The sequence below is a fragment of the Monodelphis domestica genome, chromosome 7 (assembly GCF_027887165.1).
Source record: "Monodelphis domestica isolate mMonDom1 chromosome 7, mMonDom1.pri, whole genome shotgun sequence".
Classification (NCBI taxonomy): domain Eukaryota; kingdom Metazoa; phylum Chordata; class Mammalia; order Didelphimorphia; family Didelphidae; genus Monodelphis; species Monodelphis domestica.
This window is the reverse complement of record NC_077233.1, coordinates 127099315-127117307: the sequence shown is the minus strand read 5'-3', so window position 1 is coordinate 127117307 and position 17993 is coordinate 127099315. Positions and strand designations below refer to the sequence as shown.

General features: G+C 36.3%; 1 protein-coding gene across 2 annotated transcripts in view; it reads left to right on the top strand.

The window, feature by feature from the left end:
• The window catches only part of MLANA (melan-A), a 60539-nt gene extending 42935 nt beyond the window's left edge, over positions 1-17604 (top strand). For both annotated transcript variants that reach the window (XM_056805437.1, XM_001371461.3), the window contains exons 4-5: positions 6506-6622; positions 11745-17604. In XM_056805437.1, the coding sequence (XP_056661415.1) occupies positions 6506-6622; positions 11745-11813 (186 nt within the window). In that variant the 3' untranslated portion in view covers positions 11814-17604. The remainder of the gene's footprint in view (positions 1-6505; positions 6623-11744) is intronic.
• The last annotated feature ends 389 nt before the right edge of the window (positions 17605-17993 follow it).

Below are 17993 nucleotides of genomic sequence, written 5' to 3'. Positions count from 1 at the left end.
ATACTTAGGAATCTATCTGCCAAGACAAACACAGGAACTATATGAACACAACTACAAAACACTCTTCACACAATTAAAACTAGATCTAAACAATTGGAAAAACATTGATTGATCATGGGTAGGATGAGCTAACATAATAAAAATGACAATTCTACCCAAACTAATTTACTTATTTAGTGCCATTCCCATCAAACTACCAAAAAACTTATTTTACTGAATTATAAAAAACCATAACAAAGTTCATTTGGAAGTAAAAAAGATCAAGGATATCCAGGGAAATCATGATTAAAAAAAAAAAGGCTAAGGAAGGTGGCCTTGCAGTACCAGATCTCAAACTATACTATAAAGCAGTGGTCATCAAAGCAATATGGTACTGTCTAAGAGACAGAAAGGAGGATCAGTGGAATAGACTTGGGATAAGTGACTTCAGCAAGACAGTCTATGATAAGCCCAAAGACCCCAGCTTTTGGAACCAAAATCCACTATTTGATAAAAACTGCTGGGAAAATTGGAAGACAGTGTGGGAGAGATTAGGTTTGGATCAACACCTCACACCCTACACCAAGATAAACTCAGAATGGGTGAATGACTTGAATATAAAGAAGGAAACCATAAGTAAATTGGGTGAACAGAGAATAGTATGCATGTCAGATCTTTGGGAAAGGAAAGATTTTAAGACCAAGGAAGAGTTAGAAAAAAATCACAAAATATAAAATAAACAATTTTGATTACATTAAATTAAAAAGTTTCTGTACAAACAAAGCCAGTACAACCAAAATTAGAAGGGAAGCAAAAAAAAATGGGAAACAATCTTCGTAACAAAAACCTTTGACAAAGGTCTAAAAATGCAAATCAAAACAACTCTGAGGTATCACCTCACACCTAGCAGACTGGCTAACTGACAGCAATGGAAAGTAATGAATGTTGGAGGGGATGTGGCAAAGTTGGGACATTAATTCATTGCTGGTGGAGTTGTGAACTGATCCAACCATTCTGGAGGGTAATCTGGAACTATGCCCAAAGGGTGATGAAAGACTGTCTGCCCTTTGATCCATAGCATCATAGCACTGCTGGGTTTGTACCCCAAATAGATAATAAGGAAAAAGACCTGTACAAGAATATTCATAGCTGCACTCTTTGTGGTGGCGAAAAATTGGAAAATGAGGGGATGCCCTTCAATTGGAGAATGGCTGAACAAATTGTGGTATATGTTGGTGATGGAATACTATTGTGCTCAAAGGAATAATAAAGTGGAGGAATTCCATGGGGACTGGAACAACTTCCAGGAAGTGATGCAGAGTGAAAGGAGCAGAACCAGGAGAACATTGTACACAGAGACTGATACACTGTGGTTCAATCGAACGTAATGAACTTCTCCATTAATGGCGATTCAATGTCCCTGAACAATGTGCAGGGATCTATGAGGAAAAAAAAACTATCCTCAAGCAGAGGACAAACTGTGGGAGTAAAAACACAGAAGAAAAACAACTGCTTAATTACATGCTTCAAGGGGGATATGACTGGGGATGTAGGCTCCAAATGATCAACCTAGTGTAAACACCAACAGCATGGAAATAGCTTCTGACCAAGGACACATGTAAAATCCAGTGGAATTGTACATTGGTTATGGGAAAGAGTTGGGGGGAGGGAAAGAATATGAGTCTTGTAACCAAGGAATAATGTTCTAAATTGAATAATTAAATAAAAATTTCCAAAAATAAAATAAAATAAAATGACAACAGAAAGAATAAGATACCTGGGAGTATACCTGCTAAAACAAATGTAAGAACTACAGGAAAATAATTATAAAATACTTTTTACACAAATAAAATAATATCTAAATGATTGGAGAAATATTCATTGTTCATGGATGGGCATAGCCAATATAACTAAATAATAATCCTACCTAAACTAATTTACTTATTCAATGTTATCCCAATGAGATTACTAAAAATTATTTTATTGAGTTAGAAAAAATAACAAAATTCACTTGAAAGAATAAAAGATCAAGAATATGAAAGGAAAGTAATGAAAAAATTGTAATGGAAGGAAATCTAGCAGTACTAGATTCAAAACTGTATTATAAAGCAGTAATTATCAAAACCATCTGTTACTGGCTAAGAAACAGAGAGGTAGATCAATGGAACAGAACAGACACACAACAAATGCAGTAAGAAGTATGGTGGTCTTGGGTTTGACAGAATCAGAGATCAAGGTTTTGGAGATAAGAAATCAGTGTTTGGTGAAAATTGCTGGGATAACTGGAAATTTGTTTGGTATAAATGAGGTAGAGATGACTCCTTACACCTTTCTCTATGATAAGATCAGAATATATAAATGATCCAGACATAAAGGGAGATACCATAAGTAAATTATTAGAATGGGGAATATACTACCTATCATATTTATGGATAGGGGAAGAATTTATGAGTCAATAAGAGATGGAGAGAATTGTGAAATGTAAAATGGACAATTTTTAATTCACTTGAAAAGTTTTTGTACAAATACAATAAATGCTGCCAGGATTAGAAGGAAAGCAGAAAATTGGAGGGGGGTAAATTTATTGACAGTCTCTCAGATAGTGGTTTCATATCTAAAATATAGAGAGAACTGTCTAGAAGGAAAAGAGCCATCCTCCAATTCATAAATGGGCAGAAGATATAAATAATTTTCAGATGAAGAAATAAAAATCATATATAAGTATGTGAAAAAAATGTTCTAAATCACTACTGTTTGGAGAAATGCAAACCAAAAGTACTCTGAAATATCATCTCATACCCATTAGACTTGCTAAAATGACAAAAGAGAAAAATGACAAATATTGGAGGGGATGTAGAAAAAAGGGGACACTAATGCACTGTTGATGGAGCTGTGAACTGATCCAGCCATTTTGGAGAGTAATTTGGAATTACACCCAGAAAGTTATTAAACTGTATATACTCTTTTACCCAGCAATACCTTTGCCAGGTCTGTTTTCCAAGGAAATCAGAGAAAGAAGGAAACACTCTTGTTTTCTAAAACATTGATAGCAGCTCTCTTTGTGGTGGTAAAGGATTGGAAACTGAGGGGATGCCCATCAGCTGGGGAATGGCTGAACAAATTGTGATATGATTGTGATGGAATACTCTGCATCATAAGAAACAAACAGACTGATGTTTTTAAAACTTGGAAAGAGCTACATGAGATAATTAACAGTGAAATGAGAAGAACCAAGAGTACATCATACGCAGCCACAGAATTAATGATGGAAGAATAAACTGGGAATGTTACCTCCAGAAAGTAAAAAATGAAAGATTTAATTTTTATGTACATGCCTCTTTGATGATATCTTTTGGGATGTAGGGAGGGTGGGGAGGAGCAGGGGCACTTTGGGTGGGATTTATTATATTGAAATGAAGAAAAGTAAGCTAAAATGAAAAAGATGTGTGATTTCATTTATGTACTATCTTGTTTTTTGTATATGAAAATGTTTATTTTGTTTGGTTTTGTAAAATTTGGAATAAAAAAATGAAGAGAAAGTGTTCGTAGGGAATAGGCAGATTTTCACAAATGGTATTCTGTACTGGGTCACATCTTTATACAACTTACTGAAAAATACAGTGAACATGAAATCCTACTGTGATCATTACACGTTGTTAATAAAAAAGCATTGATTTTGGTAGAGCAAAATTCTAGATCAAATATCACCCCTGTATATGTCAAAAATATATAAGATTCCTTGAAAGGCCAATCAGTCAAGAATAAGAACTCACATCTTTCTCATAGTTTTTCAAACTTTCCTTTCACATACTTCAATTTTGACAGTGTGCTGCTCTTTTCATAATCTCATGTGCCCTTTGAAGTCCTACTCCAATGTCTCACTGGAATATGAAAGCCAGGATGCTGGGTGCTTGCAGGCTGTGCCTGCAGAACATCAGTTCTGGCAAATTCTATATCATGCTGGAAAGTATAGTACCAGTAAGAGACTTCCTACTATCTGGAAACCAACCTAGCTGAGTACAGCAGGCTGGCCACATGATGATGAATTCTTTGATTATGGGGAACCCATGAAATAAAGGAAAACACAAAACTACATAGTACTGGAGGTGAATGATAGCCATATTAACATTGTCATTATGATAAACGAAATCAGGAGGTATAAGGCAGTTTCAGCTAAGTGGAAAAATAGCTCACAAATGTTATCATCTCTGCAAAACCTTTAGGATAATCCATATACCTACAAAGAGAATCTTGGATGAAAGAAAAAGATAGGCAGACTTTGGTAGATAATATTCTACAGCATGTCCTATCTTTTCTACCGAACATTCTCTCTCGTGTAGAGAATATAGGGTCCCACTTATTTTCATTGTTTGTTGAGTATTTTTTTAAAAGCATTTTTTTTCACTTGGATCAGCAAAACATAATTTTAAAGTCTTCTTCCAACAAAATGTTTGCATACATAAATTAAGATTATGTAAGTTTCTTTGATAGGACACAGTAGATGCAATTTGGTTTTAAAATATCTGGGAACTGGTATAGAACAAAACAAAAGGGATGTCTGTTAACTGTTATGGAAGATACTGAGCCCATGGAATGAGTAGAAGATGGAAGTCTTAGAGATGTCGAGGTCTTCCAGATGCTCCCATTTATAAAGAACATGCTGCCAAGAACACATCAAAACCCAGGACATTACTGAGATTTCTAAATGAGATCCACAATTGCTCAACAGAACAGCCTACAAAATCAAGTGGCTAGAGAATGCCCATTGTTCAAAGTATGATAGTTGGATAGTTGGATAGACAAATGACACAGCTGGAGATGCTAAAGGTAAACAGTAAACTGGACCCAGAACTGAATTAGAGAAGGGAAACAAGCTGCATTGAATTTGGGGAATTTGGTCCTATTTTCAAAGCTCTCAACCTTCTCTTGGTCTTTTAAATAATATTAATACAATATTAAAAATAAATAATAAAATAGATAAGACCTGTCTTTTAAATAATAATATTCTTGAGGACATTAATACACTGTTAATGGCACTGTGAATTGATCCAACCATTTTGGAGAGCAATTTGCAAATACATCCAAAGAGTTATAAAACGGTTTCTAGGGGGCAGCTGGGTAGCTCAGTGGATTGAGAGCCAGGCCTAGAGATGGGAGGTCCTGGGTTCAAATCTGGCCTCATACACTTCCCAGCTGTGTGACCCTGGGCAAGTCACTTGACCCCCATTGCCTAACCCTTACCACTCTTCTGCCTTGGAGCCAATACACAGTATTGATTCCAAGAAGGAAGGTAAGGGTTTAAAAAAAAATGGTTTCTATTTCCCAAGGAGATCAAGGCAAAATGAAAAGAATCTCTACATACCAAAATATTTGTGGTAGCAAAGAATTAGACATTGAGAGGATGTCCATTATTTGGGGAATGGCTAAACAAATTGTGGCATATGATTGTGATGGAATATTACTATTGTACCAATAGAAATGATGAGCAAGTTAATGTTAAATTTTATTAAAAAAAAACTCAAAAAGGACTATATGAGATAATTAAGAATGGAAATGAGTAGAACCAAGGGAACAGTATATATAGCTACAGCTTTAATATTTGAAGAATAACTTGTAAATGGTCACATCCAGAGAATGAACTGAGAAGTAGAAACATGAAAGACATCATCTATATATACATATCTGTTTACTGGATGATGCCTTCTATGGTGTGGGGTTGGGAGGGCTGAGATACCTGGAAATAAATTATATTAATAAACTTTTTAAATGATAATGCTGTTCTTGTGATTCCATAAAGCTGTCTTGGAATAACATAATCTCTGAAAAATAGATAATGGTCATCATTCAATGGACAATGAAGAAATATACAATGGACATAAATCAGCTGAAGTATATCAACAATGAATTATGCACAAAAAATGCTGTCAGACATCAGAGATGTGTGACCATTAAAGAACAAAGCTTTATAGATAGAAAGACCATGTTTGTAATATTGGTATCTATCTAATGTTTAGGTCCAGAGGAAGGTCCAAGTATGTTGCTAGGACACCATTGGGGGTGGGGGGCATTATAGAAGGACACAGACAAGAGTCTTCCAGGGTGAGATAGGAAGGAATGGAATGTGACCTGTGCTATTGGAGGGAATACCTGTGTGGATAAAAAAAAGATCCATTGAAGTATTTGATGTAATAATGGGCCACCATTTACTCAAAGTATTCAATGTAATTCATATCAAACTTCAGCTAGTGGCTTATTAAAATATATTCATTTCAGTTACAAAGAAACTACATAAAGGAATTAAATTACAAAGTAATTTGTGGGGAAGAGTGGGTAAGAATTCTCCATTCTAAATTCTGTCTGCCATATGCCATATGATCTGATTGGTAAATATGTTACCACAGCATCCAGGACCTGGGGGCATGGGGGGAAGGTGGGTCATCGCATATATTTTTAATTTCTTTAACTTGTTCTCCATTTTTGTATTGCTTCCTCTTTCACTAACCCCAACTCAACTTTACAATTTCAGGACAAAAACCTTTGTGTTGGCACTCAGAATGCCCTGATGGGGAATTACTACAGTGATGAGAGTGTTCTCCCTGTCAACAAAATGCCCTTTCAGGAGAACAGCAGCTGTAACTCTGTGGTATGTTAAGCCCCTAGAATCCTATTTGCTTGCTTCCTGCATAGCTATGTTCAATTCAAATAAGTAAAAACACAACAAAGAACCAACGTCTCCTGCTTTGTCCTGCTCACTTAGATTTTCCAGTGTCAGTAATTACAAAGTCTCAGATTTTAGATGCAAGGAAATAATGGGACCTGAATACACTGGATTAGACCTGGATACATGGACTTGTCTAAAAAACTTTTTTTGATAACTGTATATCAATGTAATTGGTTTCTTTTATAATATTAATCCTGGATATTTAATTTTATGCCCTTAAAAGAAGTCCATAAAGTGATTAGGAACTCTTGTTCTAAAGCATTGGTTTAATCATGTCACTCTTCCACAAGTTGCTCAAAATTTCTATCTAGGGGAAGATAGTTTTATTGTAAAATCTCCTTCCCTTTCCACTTGGGAAGTCCATTCCCATTGATTCATGGTCTCCTGTATACTTTCTCCTATTTAAGATAACTAGATTGCCTCCTTCCTGTATACTGCTCTTCCCTGGATATCCTCCTTTCTGGTAGACCTGCTTCTTTTCAGTCTTCCTTGCTGGATCTTCTCTCTAACCATGGCTATGCCCCAAGGTTCTGTCCTTGACTATATTCTCTTTGAACTCCATATTCCCTCATTTGCTCATCTCATCAGCTTCGATGGGCTCAATGATCATTTCTATGCAGATAATTATTCTCAGATCTATATATCCAGTCCTAGGCTCTCTGCTGAGCTACAAGTCACACATCTCCAACTGCCTCAAACTAGATGTCTGTAGACATATCAAACTCAACATGTACAAAAAAGAACCCATTATCTTTTCTCCCAACCCTGTGAGCCCCTTTTCCAAAACTTCCCAACACTGTTGAGGGCTCTACTTTTCTCCCTGCCACTCATACCCTTGGTGTTTTCTTTGATTCTTCATTCTTATTCACCCCACTTATCGAATCCATTGACAAATGTTGTCATTTCTGTGTTCCCAACTTCTCTTCGATCATGTAGCCAAAACCCCAATTCATGCCTTTATCCCCTCTTGCCTGGATTACCATAATAGTCTTCTACCTAGTCTCTCTGGCTCAAGTTTCTTTCCTCTCCAATCCGTCTTCTCTTCAGATACCAAAGTAGGAATTCTCAACTTGACGTCCATGAACTTGTTTTAACAAAAAAAATATTTTCATAACTGTACTTCAGTACAGTTGCTTTCCTTTATGAGTCCTATGTGTTTTATTTATGCATTTTAAAACATGATTCTGAGAAGGGGTCCATAACACAAAACAAGAATAGGAACCTTGTTTTGTCAATCATGTCACTCTTTTCAATTTGCTCAACTAGCTCCCTAGTATGTCCAGAATCAAATATAAAGGAAGCTGGCATTTGAAGCTCTTTATAACCTGGGTTCAGGGTTCAGGCTTGCCTCAGAAGAACTTGTCACTCAAACTATATTCCTCTCAGGCAAAGCTTTTATTGGGGTTAGCAGGGAGAAATGGTCCTCATTGGTGGAAGTGGAGCTGCTGCTTCTTTTTGGGAGTGGAGCTGCCTTCTCCCTGGGAGAAGAGCAGGATAGGATCTTTATAAAGAAAAAGTCAAGGTCCCTCCGACCCTGGGCTTCAAGCAATGGACAGGTGCCCTTGGGTAGCTCTACACAGGTGGGAAGTAATGTAATTTCCCATGAACTAATATTGGAGGGAGCCACATGCCCGATAAGTGCCCTGGTCTTGGATATGTGTAGGTGCCTGGACCCAGGGCCCAGTCTTGCCATTTGGTGCCTGTCTCAGCCCCCATCACTACTTTTCTAGATTTCTTACACCTTACTCCCCTCCATGTGATCAACAGTCTAGTGATATTGGCTGGCTTGTAGTTCTCAAACACAATACCCCTTCTCTCTCAGTGTCCCCATCTATAAAATGCCCCTCAGTCTCTCCTTCTATAAAAATGGGGATAATAATAGTGCTTAACTGTCAAGGTTTTGTGAGGGCCAACTGAGATAACATATGTAAAGAGCTTTGCAGACTTTAGAACACTTTATAAATGCTAGCTATAATAATTATTATAATGCTGCTAGCTATTTATATGTCTTTCAAAATTTCAACCCAAAATTGGATTTTTATTATTTTATTTTATGTGTCTAACATGATTCCAAAGGACTTTGGGGAAAAAAATACTATTCACTTCCAGCAAAAGAACTGATGGTGTCTGAATGTAGATCAAAACATACTTTCAAAAAATGTATTTTTCTTAGAGTATTTTTGGGAGGGTAGTGTCTATGTTTTCATCTGTCCTCAAAAATCCATGACTCCTCCTCTGTCTAACCTCAGCTGAACCACTTGCTTCATACTTTACTGAAACAACAAAACTGGAAGTCATTTGCAGAAAGTTTCCTCTTCTACCTTCCTTCTCATCTCATATCACTCAGGTATCTTCCCCTCCTATCTCCTCATTTATCTTTTTCTTGCATAAGAAGGCCCTTCTCCTAGTCAAGGTGACTCTCTACATGGACCCTTCATTCAATTCTGTCTTGTCTCTAACAGATATCCCTTTCTATCACCTCTACTCTCTCACTTATCTTCAAATTCTCCATCCCTACTGGCTGCTCCATAAAAACACATTCATGCTTCCTCCAACTTCAAAACTTCCCCATTTGATGTGACCGTCATGGCTAGATATCATCTTGTATCTCTTTTCCCTTTCCTGGCCAAAGGAATTTTCCTTGAGAAATCCATTCATAATCAGTACCTCTATTTCTTCCCCTTTCACTTCTAAAACATTTGTAGTCTGGCCTCCAAAATCATCATATCTCTGAAATGATATCTGCTCTCTCCAAAGCCATTAATGATCTTTTGTTTGACAAATCTTTTTTCCATGCAAAATATATTTTTATATTGGCTGTATTGTAAAAGAAAACACAAGGAACACACAATAGAAATATGAAGTAAAAGTAAGAGTTCATTAGTACTATCATTGGAGGTAGAGAGCATTTTTCTATCATGGGCCCTTTGGAATTTATCTAGAATTATTGTCTTTCACAGTTGATCATCTTTATCATATTGCTATTACTGGGTATAATGTTCTCCTGGTTCTGCTCATTTCACTTTGCACCAGTTCATGAAAGTCTTTTCAGGCTTTTATGAAACCATCTGCTCATTATTTCTTAAAATACAAGAGTATTCCATCACAATTATAAACTTATTCAGCTCTTCTGAAAATGATGAGCATTCCCTTCATTTCTAATTCTTTTCCACCACAAAAAGACTTCTTACAAATTTGACAAATTTGGAGGCAGCTGGGTGGCTCAGTGGATTGAAAGCCAGTACTGGAGACAGGAGGTCCTGGGTTCAAATGTGACCTCAAGCTCCTGGGCAAGTCACTTGACCCTCATTGCCTAACCCTTACCACTCTTCTGCCTTAGAACCAATACATAGTATTGATACTTAGAAAGGAGGTAAGGGTTTAAAATTAAAAAAAAAAATAAATTTGATAAATTTAATAGCCTTTTCTCAGTCCTTCACCCCTCTGCAAGCTTTGATAGTCATTCACACTCTTCTCATGCATGTCCCCTCCTCTAGGTTTTTATGACATTGCTTTCTCAGTTCTCCCATTTGTCTGACCAGCCCTTTTCCAACCTCCTTTGCTGGATCTACCTCCAGATCACACTCATTAGCCAAGGGTGTCCCCTAAGGATCTGTCCTGGACCCTCTTCTCTTGTCCCCCTAATCTATCTCACTTAGTGATGTCATCATTTCCCACTGGTTTAATTATCTTCTCTAAGCAGATGAGCCTCAGACCAAATCATTCAGCCCAAACTTTCTCCTGGTCTACAATTTCATGTCAACATCTGACTATTAAATATCTTGAAATGAGTTTGCCATCGATGCCCCAAATTCATCATTTCCAAAACTGAACTGATTATTTTTCTCCTCAGTTTTCCTTTTTCCAAAGTTCCCTATTGCTCTACCAGTTCCCCAGGCTTACAGCCTTAGTGTCATTCTCAGCTCCTCCCTTGGATTCCCTCCACATATCTAAAATGTTGCAAGTTTTGCGATTTCTACTTTCCCAGTATCTCTTGTACGTGTCCCCTTCTCTTTACTCTTGCAGTTGCCATCACCTCAAGCCACGAATACTGCCATGTCCCACTGGCTGGTCTCCCTTCCTCAAGAATCTGTTAGAGTCCATTCTGTACCCTCCGCTGCCAAAGTGATCTTCTTCAAGTCCAAGTCTGACCAATAAATTCCAGAGGCTCCCCGTTACCTCCAGGACCAAATATAGACTCTTTTTTGCTTTTAAAAGCCTTCTATATCCTGGTCTCTTCCCACCTTTTTGGTCTTGTACTTTACTCCCCTGTGAGCATTCTGTAGTCCATTGATGCTGACCTTCTTGCTGCTGTTCATACATGACATTCTATCTCCCAACTCTGCCTTTTCACTGGCTATCTGTCCCCCATGCTTGGAATTGCTTTCCTCCTCACCTTGCCTCCTGACTTCTTTGGCTTCCTTTGAGACTCAACTCAAGTCACCCTTCACCAAGATTTGCCCTGGTCCTCCCTATTCTGAGATAATTTTTCATCTATTTTGAATATATTTTGAACATGCACAGCTGTTTCTCTGTTCTCTCCCCAGTTGGAAATTCATAGTTTTGACAAATGCATTCCCCCTCTTAAAAAAAACTTTAAAAATTTTAATAATAAATTTCCACATAAGTTTTCCAAAGTCATACAATCCATATTGTCTCCCTCCCTTTTTTCTTCCACTCCACCTGGAGCTGACAAGCAATTCAATCTGGGCTACATATGTATTTTCATGCAAAAACTATTTTTCATATTATTCATTTTTGCAAATGAATAATTTTATAAAAGCCCAACCCCCAAACATACACCCAAATAAACAAGGCATAAATCGTATGTTTCCATTTGCATTCCTACTCCAACAGTTCTTTCTTTGGAGGTGGATAGCATTCTTTTTCATGTGTCCCTCAGAATGATCCTGGAACATTACGTTGCTGTTAGTAGCAAAGGCTACGTTTGATAGTTCCACAATATTTTCATTACTGTCTAGCATGTTCTCCTGGTTCTGCTGATTTCACTCTGCATCACATGCTCTTTTTCTCATTCTCACAGGTACCTGATGCTCCCCCTGCTTATGAGAAGCTCCCTGCAGAACAGTTCCCACCACCTTACACACCTTAATGCCCAGCAAGAAATTTCAGAGGCTTTGAAATGATCTTTAAGCTTTTGCTTCAGTTTCTATGAAAGTCTAATGCTATCTAGTTCACTGCAGGAATAAAATTAGCTGTCACATCATTAGCAGCATAGCTACTGGTACTAACGAAATAGCAAATTAAACGCAATAGCTTACATATCAATAAACAGTTGTTTCTAGTTGATCTCCACTACAATTGAATCAGACTCCAGTGCATTTTTATTTCCCAGGGGATAGTACAAAATATTTTTAGCCTTTGGTTCCTACTATTCAGTTGATTTTGGCTAAAACTGCCTACACTGGGGCCAGTTAGGTGGCTCAGTGAATTGAGAGTCAGGCCTAGAGATGAGAGGTCCTGGGTTCAAATCTGACCTCAGACACTTCCTAGCTGTGTGACCCTGGGCAAGTCATTTAACCCCATTGCCTGGCCCTTACCATTCCTCTGCCTTAGAACCAATACACAGTAGTGATTCTAAGATGGAAGGGAATGATTTTTAAAAACAAATACATTAATTAAAAAATGCTTACACTACAATGTAGCCAAGTGTAGAGAAGTTTATATTCTTTTTTTTTAAACCCTTACCTTCCGTCTTGGAATCAATACTGTATATTGGTTCCAAGGTAGAAGAGCAGTAAGGGCTAGGCAATGGGGGTCAAGTGACTTTCCCAGGGTCACACAGCTGGGAAGTGTATGAGGCCAGATTTGAACCTAGGACCTCCCATCTCAAGGCCTGACTCTCAATCCAATGAGCTACCCAGCTGCCTCCATAAGTTTTATCTTCTGATCAGCATGGAGTTTGCATATAATTATTACATGTATATCTTCATTACACAATTACACAAAAGAGCTATTTATGAGCGTGAGAAAGCCAACTAATTCATTCTATTTACTTCTCTGCTAATTGCTGTACTCCTTCCTCCCCAAAATTAAATCACAATAAATTGACCTGAACAAGAAGATTAAGCACTGAAGTACTAATTTGTACCTTCTAGCATAATACCAAAATTAGTTTACAGATTTAATATTATACCTATTAAAATACCAAAGGAAGACTTTACAGAGTTAAAGTGAGAAAAAAATTTTAATGAAAAAACCCAAGACAATTCTGAAAAATTATTTTTAAGGGTTAAGATGAAAAGGGAAATGATACTTTTAGACTCTAGACTATATCATAAAAAAGTTATCACCAAAAGCATTTAGTATTGGTTAAAAATAAATATACATATATTTATGTATGTAAATATAAAAAATTAAAAATGAAATATAAAGAGGAACAGACTAAAAAGGCAGCAGAAAAAATTACTGAATTATGCAGTATTTTATAAACCTGTTTCCTAGGAAAGGGATCTCTGTTTGGTAAGAACTGATGGAAAAACGGTAAGGTAGTTTGGTAGAAATTAGATCGAGACCAAGAGTTTACACTATAGTCTATAACAAATTGAAAAGGAATACATAACTTTAATATTAAAGATTATACCTTAAAAATTAGAAAAGTAGAACATATGCTTTTCACAGTTCTGTGTAGGGGATGAATTCTTAACCAAACAAAATATAGTAGCAATTACAAGATACAAAATGTGTAATTTTGATTATATGAAATTGTCAAACTACTGCACAAACAAAATTAGTGCATCTAGGATAAGAAAGGAAATAGCTAATTGGGGGGGAAAATTTTGTATTTCTAATGTATTTGCTATCCAAGATATATAGACACTTATTAGATGTTTATCAGACTAAAAATCATTCCCCAATAGAGAAATGGTCAGAGAATATGAACAAATAATTCTTTTTAAAAAAAGATATTTTATTTTCCAAATTACATGTAATAACAATTTTCAACATAGCTTTAAAAAAAATTATTAGATCCACATTGTCTCCCTCTCTCCCTTCATTCCTCCTACTCCTACCCAGAAATGGTTAGCAATTTGATGTGGGTTATACTTGTTTTATCATGCAAAACTTTCTTCCACATTGGTCATCATTGTAAGAAAATAGTCATATAAAGCAAAACCCCAAATAAAAACACAAACTAAAGTGAAAAATAGTATGCTTTGAGCTTGATTCTAACTCCAACAGTTCTTTCTCTGGAGATGGATAACATTCTGTGTCATAAGTTCTTCAGAACTATGGATTATGTGTTGCTGAGAGTAGTTGAATCTTTCACAGTTGATTATTAAACAATATTGCTGTTATTGTGTACAATGTTTTCCTGGTTCTGCTTATTTTATTAAGCATCAGTTCATGTAGGTCTTTCCAGTTTTTTCTGAAAGCATCCTGTTCATCATTTCTTATAGCACAATATTATTCCATTAACATCATACATCACAGTTCGTTCAGCCATTCCCAAATTGATGGACAGTTCTAATTCTTTGCAAAGACTAAGACACTATAAGTATTTTTGTACAAATAGGTCCTCCCCCCCTATTTTTTATATCCCTTTCAAATACAGACCTAGTAGTGGTCTTTCAGGATGAAAAGATATACACAGTTTTGTAGCCCTTTGGGCATAGTTCCAAATTGCCCTCTAGAATAGTTACATCGATTTACAATTCCACCAACAATGTATTAGTTTCCCAATTTTTCCACATCCTGTCCGACATTTATCACTTTACTGTCACACTGGCCAATCAGATAGGTGTGAGATGGTACCTCAGAGTTGTTTTAATTTGTATTTCTCTAATCAAGAGTGATTTAGTACATTTTTTCATATGATTATTGTTAGCTTTGATTTCCTTTGTCCATTTGTTGATTAGGGAATTTACTCTTATAAATCTGACAGTTCTCTATATATTTGAGAAATGAGACCTTTATCTGAGAAACCTGCTATATTTTTTCCCCCAGTTTGTTTTTTCCTGCCTAATCTTGGTTACATTGTCTTTGTTCAAACAAATAATTCTTAAGAGAATTACAAACCATTAATGATCATATGAAAGAATGCTCAAAATCACTAACAATAAGAAATTTGCAGATCAAAATATGTGTGCCAGCAAACTGGCAATGATGACAAAAGATGGGAATAGTCGATCTTGGAGGGATTGTGGAAAGATGCATACAAATGCAACATTAGTAGAATTATAAATTGATATAACCATTCTGAAAAGCTATGTGGAATTATAAAAAGTAACTAAAATGTCTATAACCTTTGACTCAAGAAATTCTTATGCTAGTCATATACCCCCAAAAAGTCATTGACAAAAAAAAGCTTCCAAAAACATCAGAATATTTATTGCAGCACTTTCCCTGGTATCAAAGAACAGAAACAAAGTGGATGACAATTGATTGGGGAATGGCTAAATAAACTGTAAATAAAATATAATAGAATATTACTTTGCTGTGTGAAATAACTATGACAAATATGATGAATGCAAAGAAACATGGAAGTATATAATCTGATACAAAGAAAAATCAGCAGAGATAGGTAAAGACTATTGACAATAACTATAACAATGTAAATGGTGAGAATGAGAACTACAAAACAAAATGAAACTTAACATTTTGAGAATATAAAGGACAAAGTTTCCCCCAAGAAAGGCAATCCCCTAACCTCCACTCCCCCTTTTTGCAGACATTGGCAGGACACTCAGGGTGTGGAACATAATATCATTTTTTTCATCGAGTTTATTGATTTTGCTAAATTGTTCTTTATTTCTTTTATAAAAAAATATCATTGATTATAAGAGGTGACTTTGTGGGGAGATAGAGGAGGAAGCATATAAGGGAATATGTAGTTGATATAAAAACAGAAAATATCAATAGAAATTAATTATTCTAAAAAAAGAAAGAGTATTAATACTCTGGCTATTTGAGAAGTCACTTCTTTCTAAATCTTCAAGGCACCCCAAATTCTTCAGGCTTTCCAATTTGGAAAGTCTCAGAGGAAAAATAGAGCTATATTTCAAAGATTCTAAATATATCATTCTCTAGGAATCAATCAAATGAAAGAAGCTATAATATGAATTAATCATAAAAAATCATAGTCAGGATTGGAAAGGACTTCAGAGGAAAGTGTTCAGTTCAATCCCTGAGTAGGTAACAAATAGTTTCCTCTTGAAAAATCTCCAAGGAAGGGAAACTTTTGGTTCCAAGGCAACCCATTATACCTTTGGACAATTCCAATTGTTAGGAAACTTTTCCCTACCATAGAGTTGAAGCATGACCCTTTACTACTATCTATCCTTCCTAATTCCAGCCTTTGGGGTGAAGTAGAACACGACTCTTCTCTCATTTAGACAATTCTTTAACCTTTGAGTACAGTTAACCTATCTATCATCTTTTCTCTAAGAGAAATAGCTTCTGTTGTTTCAATGGATAGTCTATGGTAGTTTATCATGAGTTAATAAATCAATGATTGTCTCATATACCAGGTCAAACTCTTTTACATTTTATTTTATTAATAGCCTTAAAATAGTCAATCAATAAAATGTATTAAGTACCTACAATGCCAGGTACAATGATAAGCTCTAGGGATACAAAGAGAGAAAAATGACAGTCACTGACCTATAAAATGAGGTGGAAAGGGAAATGGCAAACCACTTCAGTATCTTTACCAAGAAAACTCCAAATGGGGTCACGAAGAGTTGGACATGACAATCACAACAAGAGTTTCTAGAAGAGGGGGGTGATGTGGCCAGCCCTATGTTTCAGGAAAATTTATTTGAAATCTGAGTGGAGGACAGTCTCAAATAGGGAGAGAAGAGAGGCAGACAACTGTGCCAGTCCAGGCAGGAAGTGATAATGGTCTGCACCAGGGTGGTGGCAGTGCCAGAGAAGGAAAGAGGGAAATAGCTGAGAGATGTTATGAAGGTAGAAATGGCAAACTTGATAAGATTTGGAGGATGAGTGTGAGGAACAGAGCAAAGTAGCTACATTGTGAGCTTGGATGACATGGATTCTCCATACCATGAAGTCTTACCAGATTTCAGTAGTATTGAATTTGGAGTTGGAAACACCTGGATTTTAATTCCATTGCTGACTAAGTGTACCTTGGGCAAGTTACAATTGTTTTAAGCCTCAATTAGTGCTTTAAATTAGCCCATTAAAATAAGTAAGAACACATAAATCAGGCACATACTCTGTGATTTAGTCTCACCTATGTTGAAAAAAATCTGGTTTCTCTTTCTGATACTTTAAGCATGGAAAACAATATAATGCAAAAGAGTGGCTTTGCTTCCCCCCTTCCCCCTTCTACTTATATTCAAATAAAACTCCAATTCTTTTAAATCTTTTTTTTGGAGTCTGTATTCTCATTTTTCAGATTGCCTTAGCATGTTTGCATTTATTCCCTGGTTTAAGAACAGTAATCTGATTTAGGTCTTTCTCCATTTTGCTCTCCAAACTGATGCTGGAGCTGATTAGCTGCATTTTCTTCCCTATGATCTGAACTAGATGAATGTCCTGCATTAATGCTTCTTCTCCTTCGATTTGAATGTCAGAGTAACTGGCTTAACGAGTGATATCCTTGAACTCTTTGCCATACTGTTCCTTTTCATGTCAGAGCTCTAGGGGTCTCCTGACCTTTATGAGCAATGTATCATTCGAAAAGAACTGACATAATATAGTTGCTATAAACAGTCTCCCATTATTGTACTGCTGGTAGGAGGGCTAATTCCTAGTCTGAATTCTGCTGCTGTAGACATTAGACACAGAATACTGCTTGGGTGGATTTATGGGGGAGGATGGTTTTTGCTGAAATTCAGGGCATCTTTGCTGCTACTAGCCCTGTGACTATGTCTGTAAAATGAGGACAGTCTTACGTGCAGTATATACCTCACAGGGTTATTGTGAGGTTCAAATACATAATCTGAAAACTTTCAATGGCCATATATCACTTATCATTATTCCTAAAGAATATTTTGCTTCTAAATTCTATGATCTTACCTAGTATAACGTATGCATTATATAATATCACAACTCATTCAGAAATCTTACAACTTTCACTAGATTTTCCCAGGCTCTGATGAAAAATGAGACTATTACATTATCTACGCCCCCTCCAACCTGTTTGGTGACCCAGGGAAAGACTGTGATAGGTTTGGGAAAGGCATTATGGTCATTAATTATTTTCTAAGTTTTTCAGACTAGCTTCATTCTGATTCCTTCTTTCCTGCACATCCCTGTAATGAGCTCTTTGAGAATAGGAACAGTTTCATTTTTTTGGCATATACAT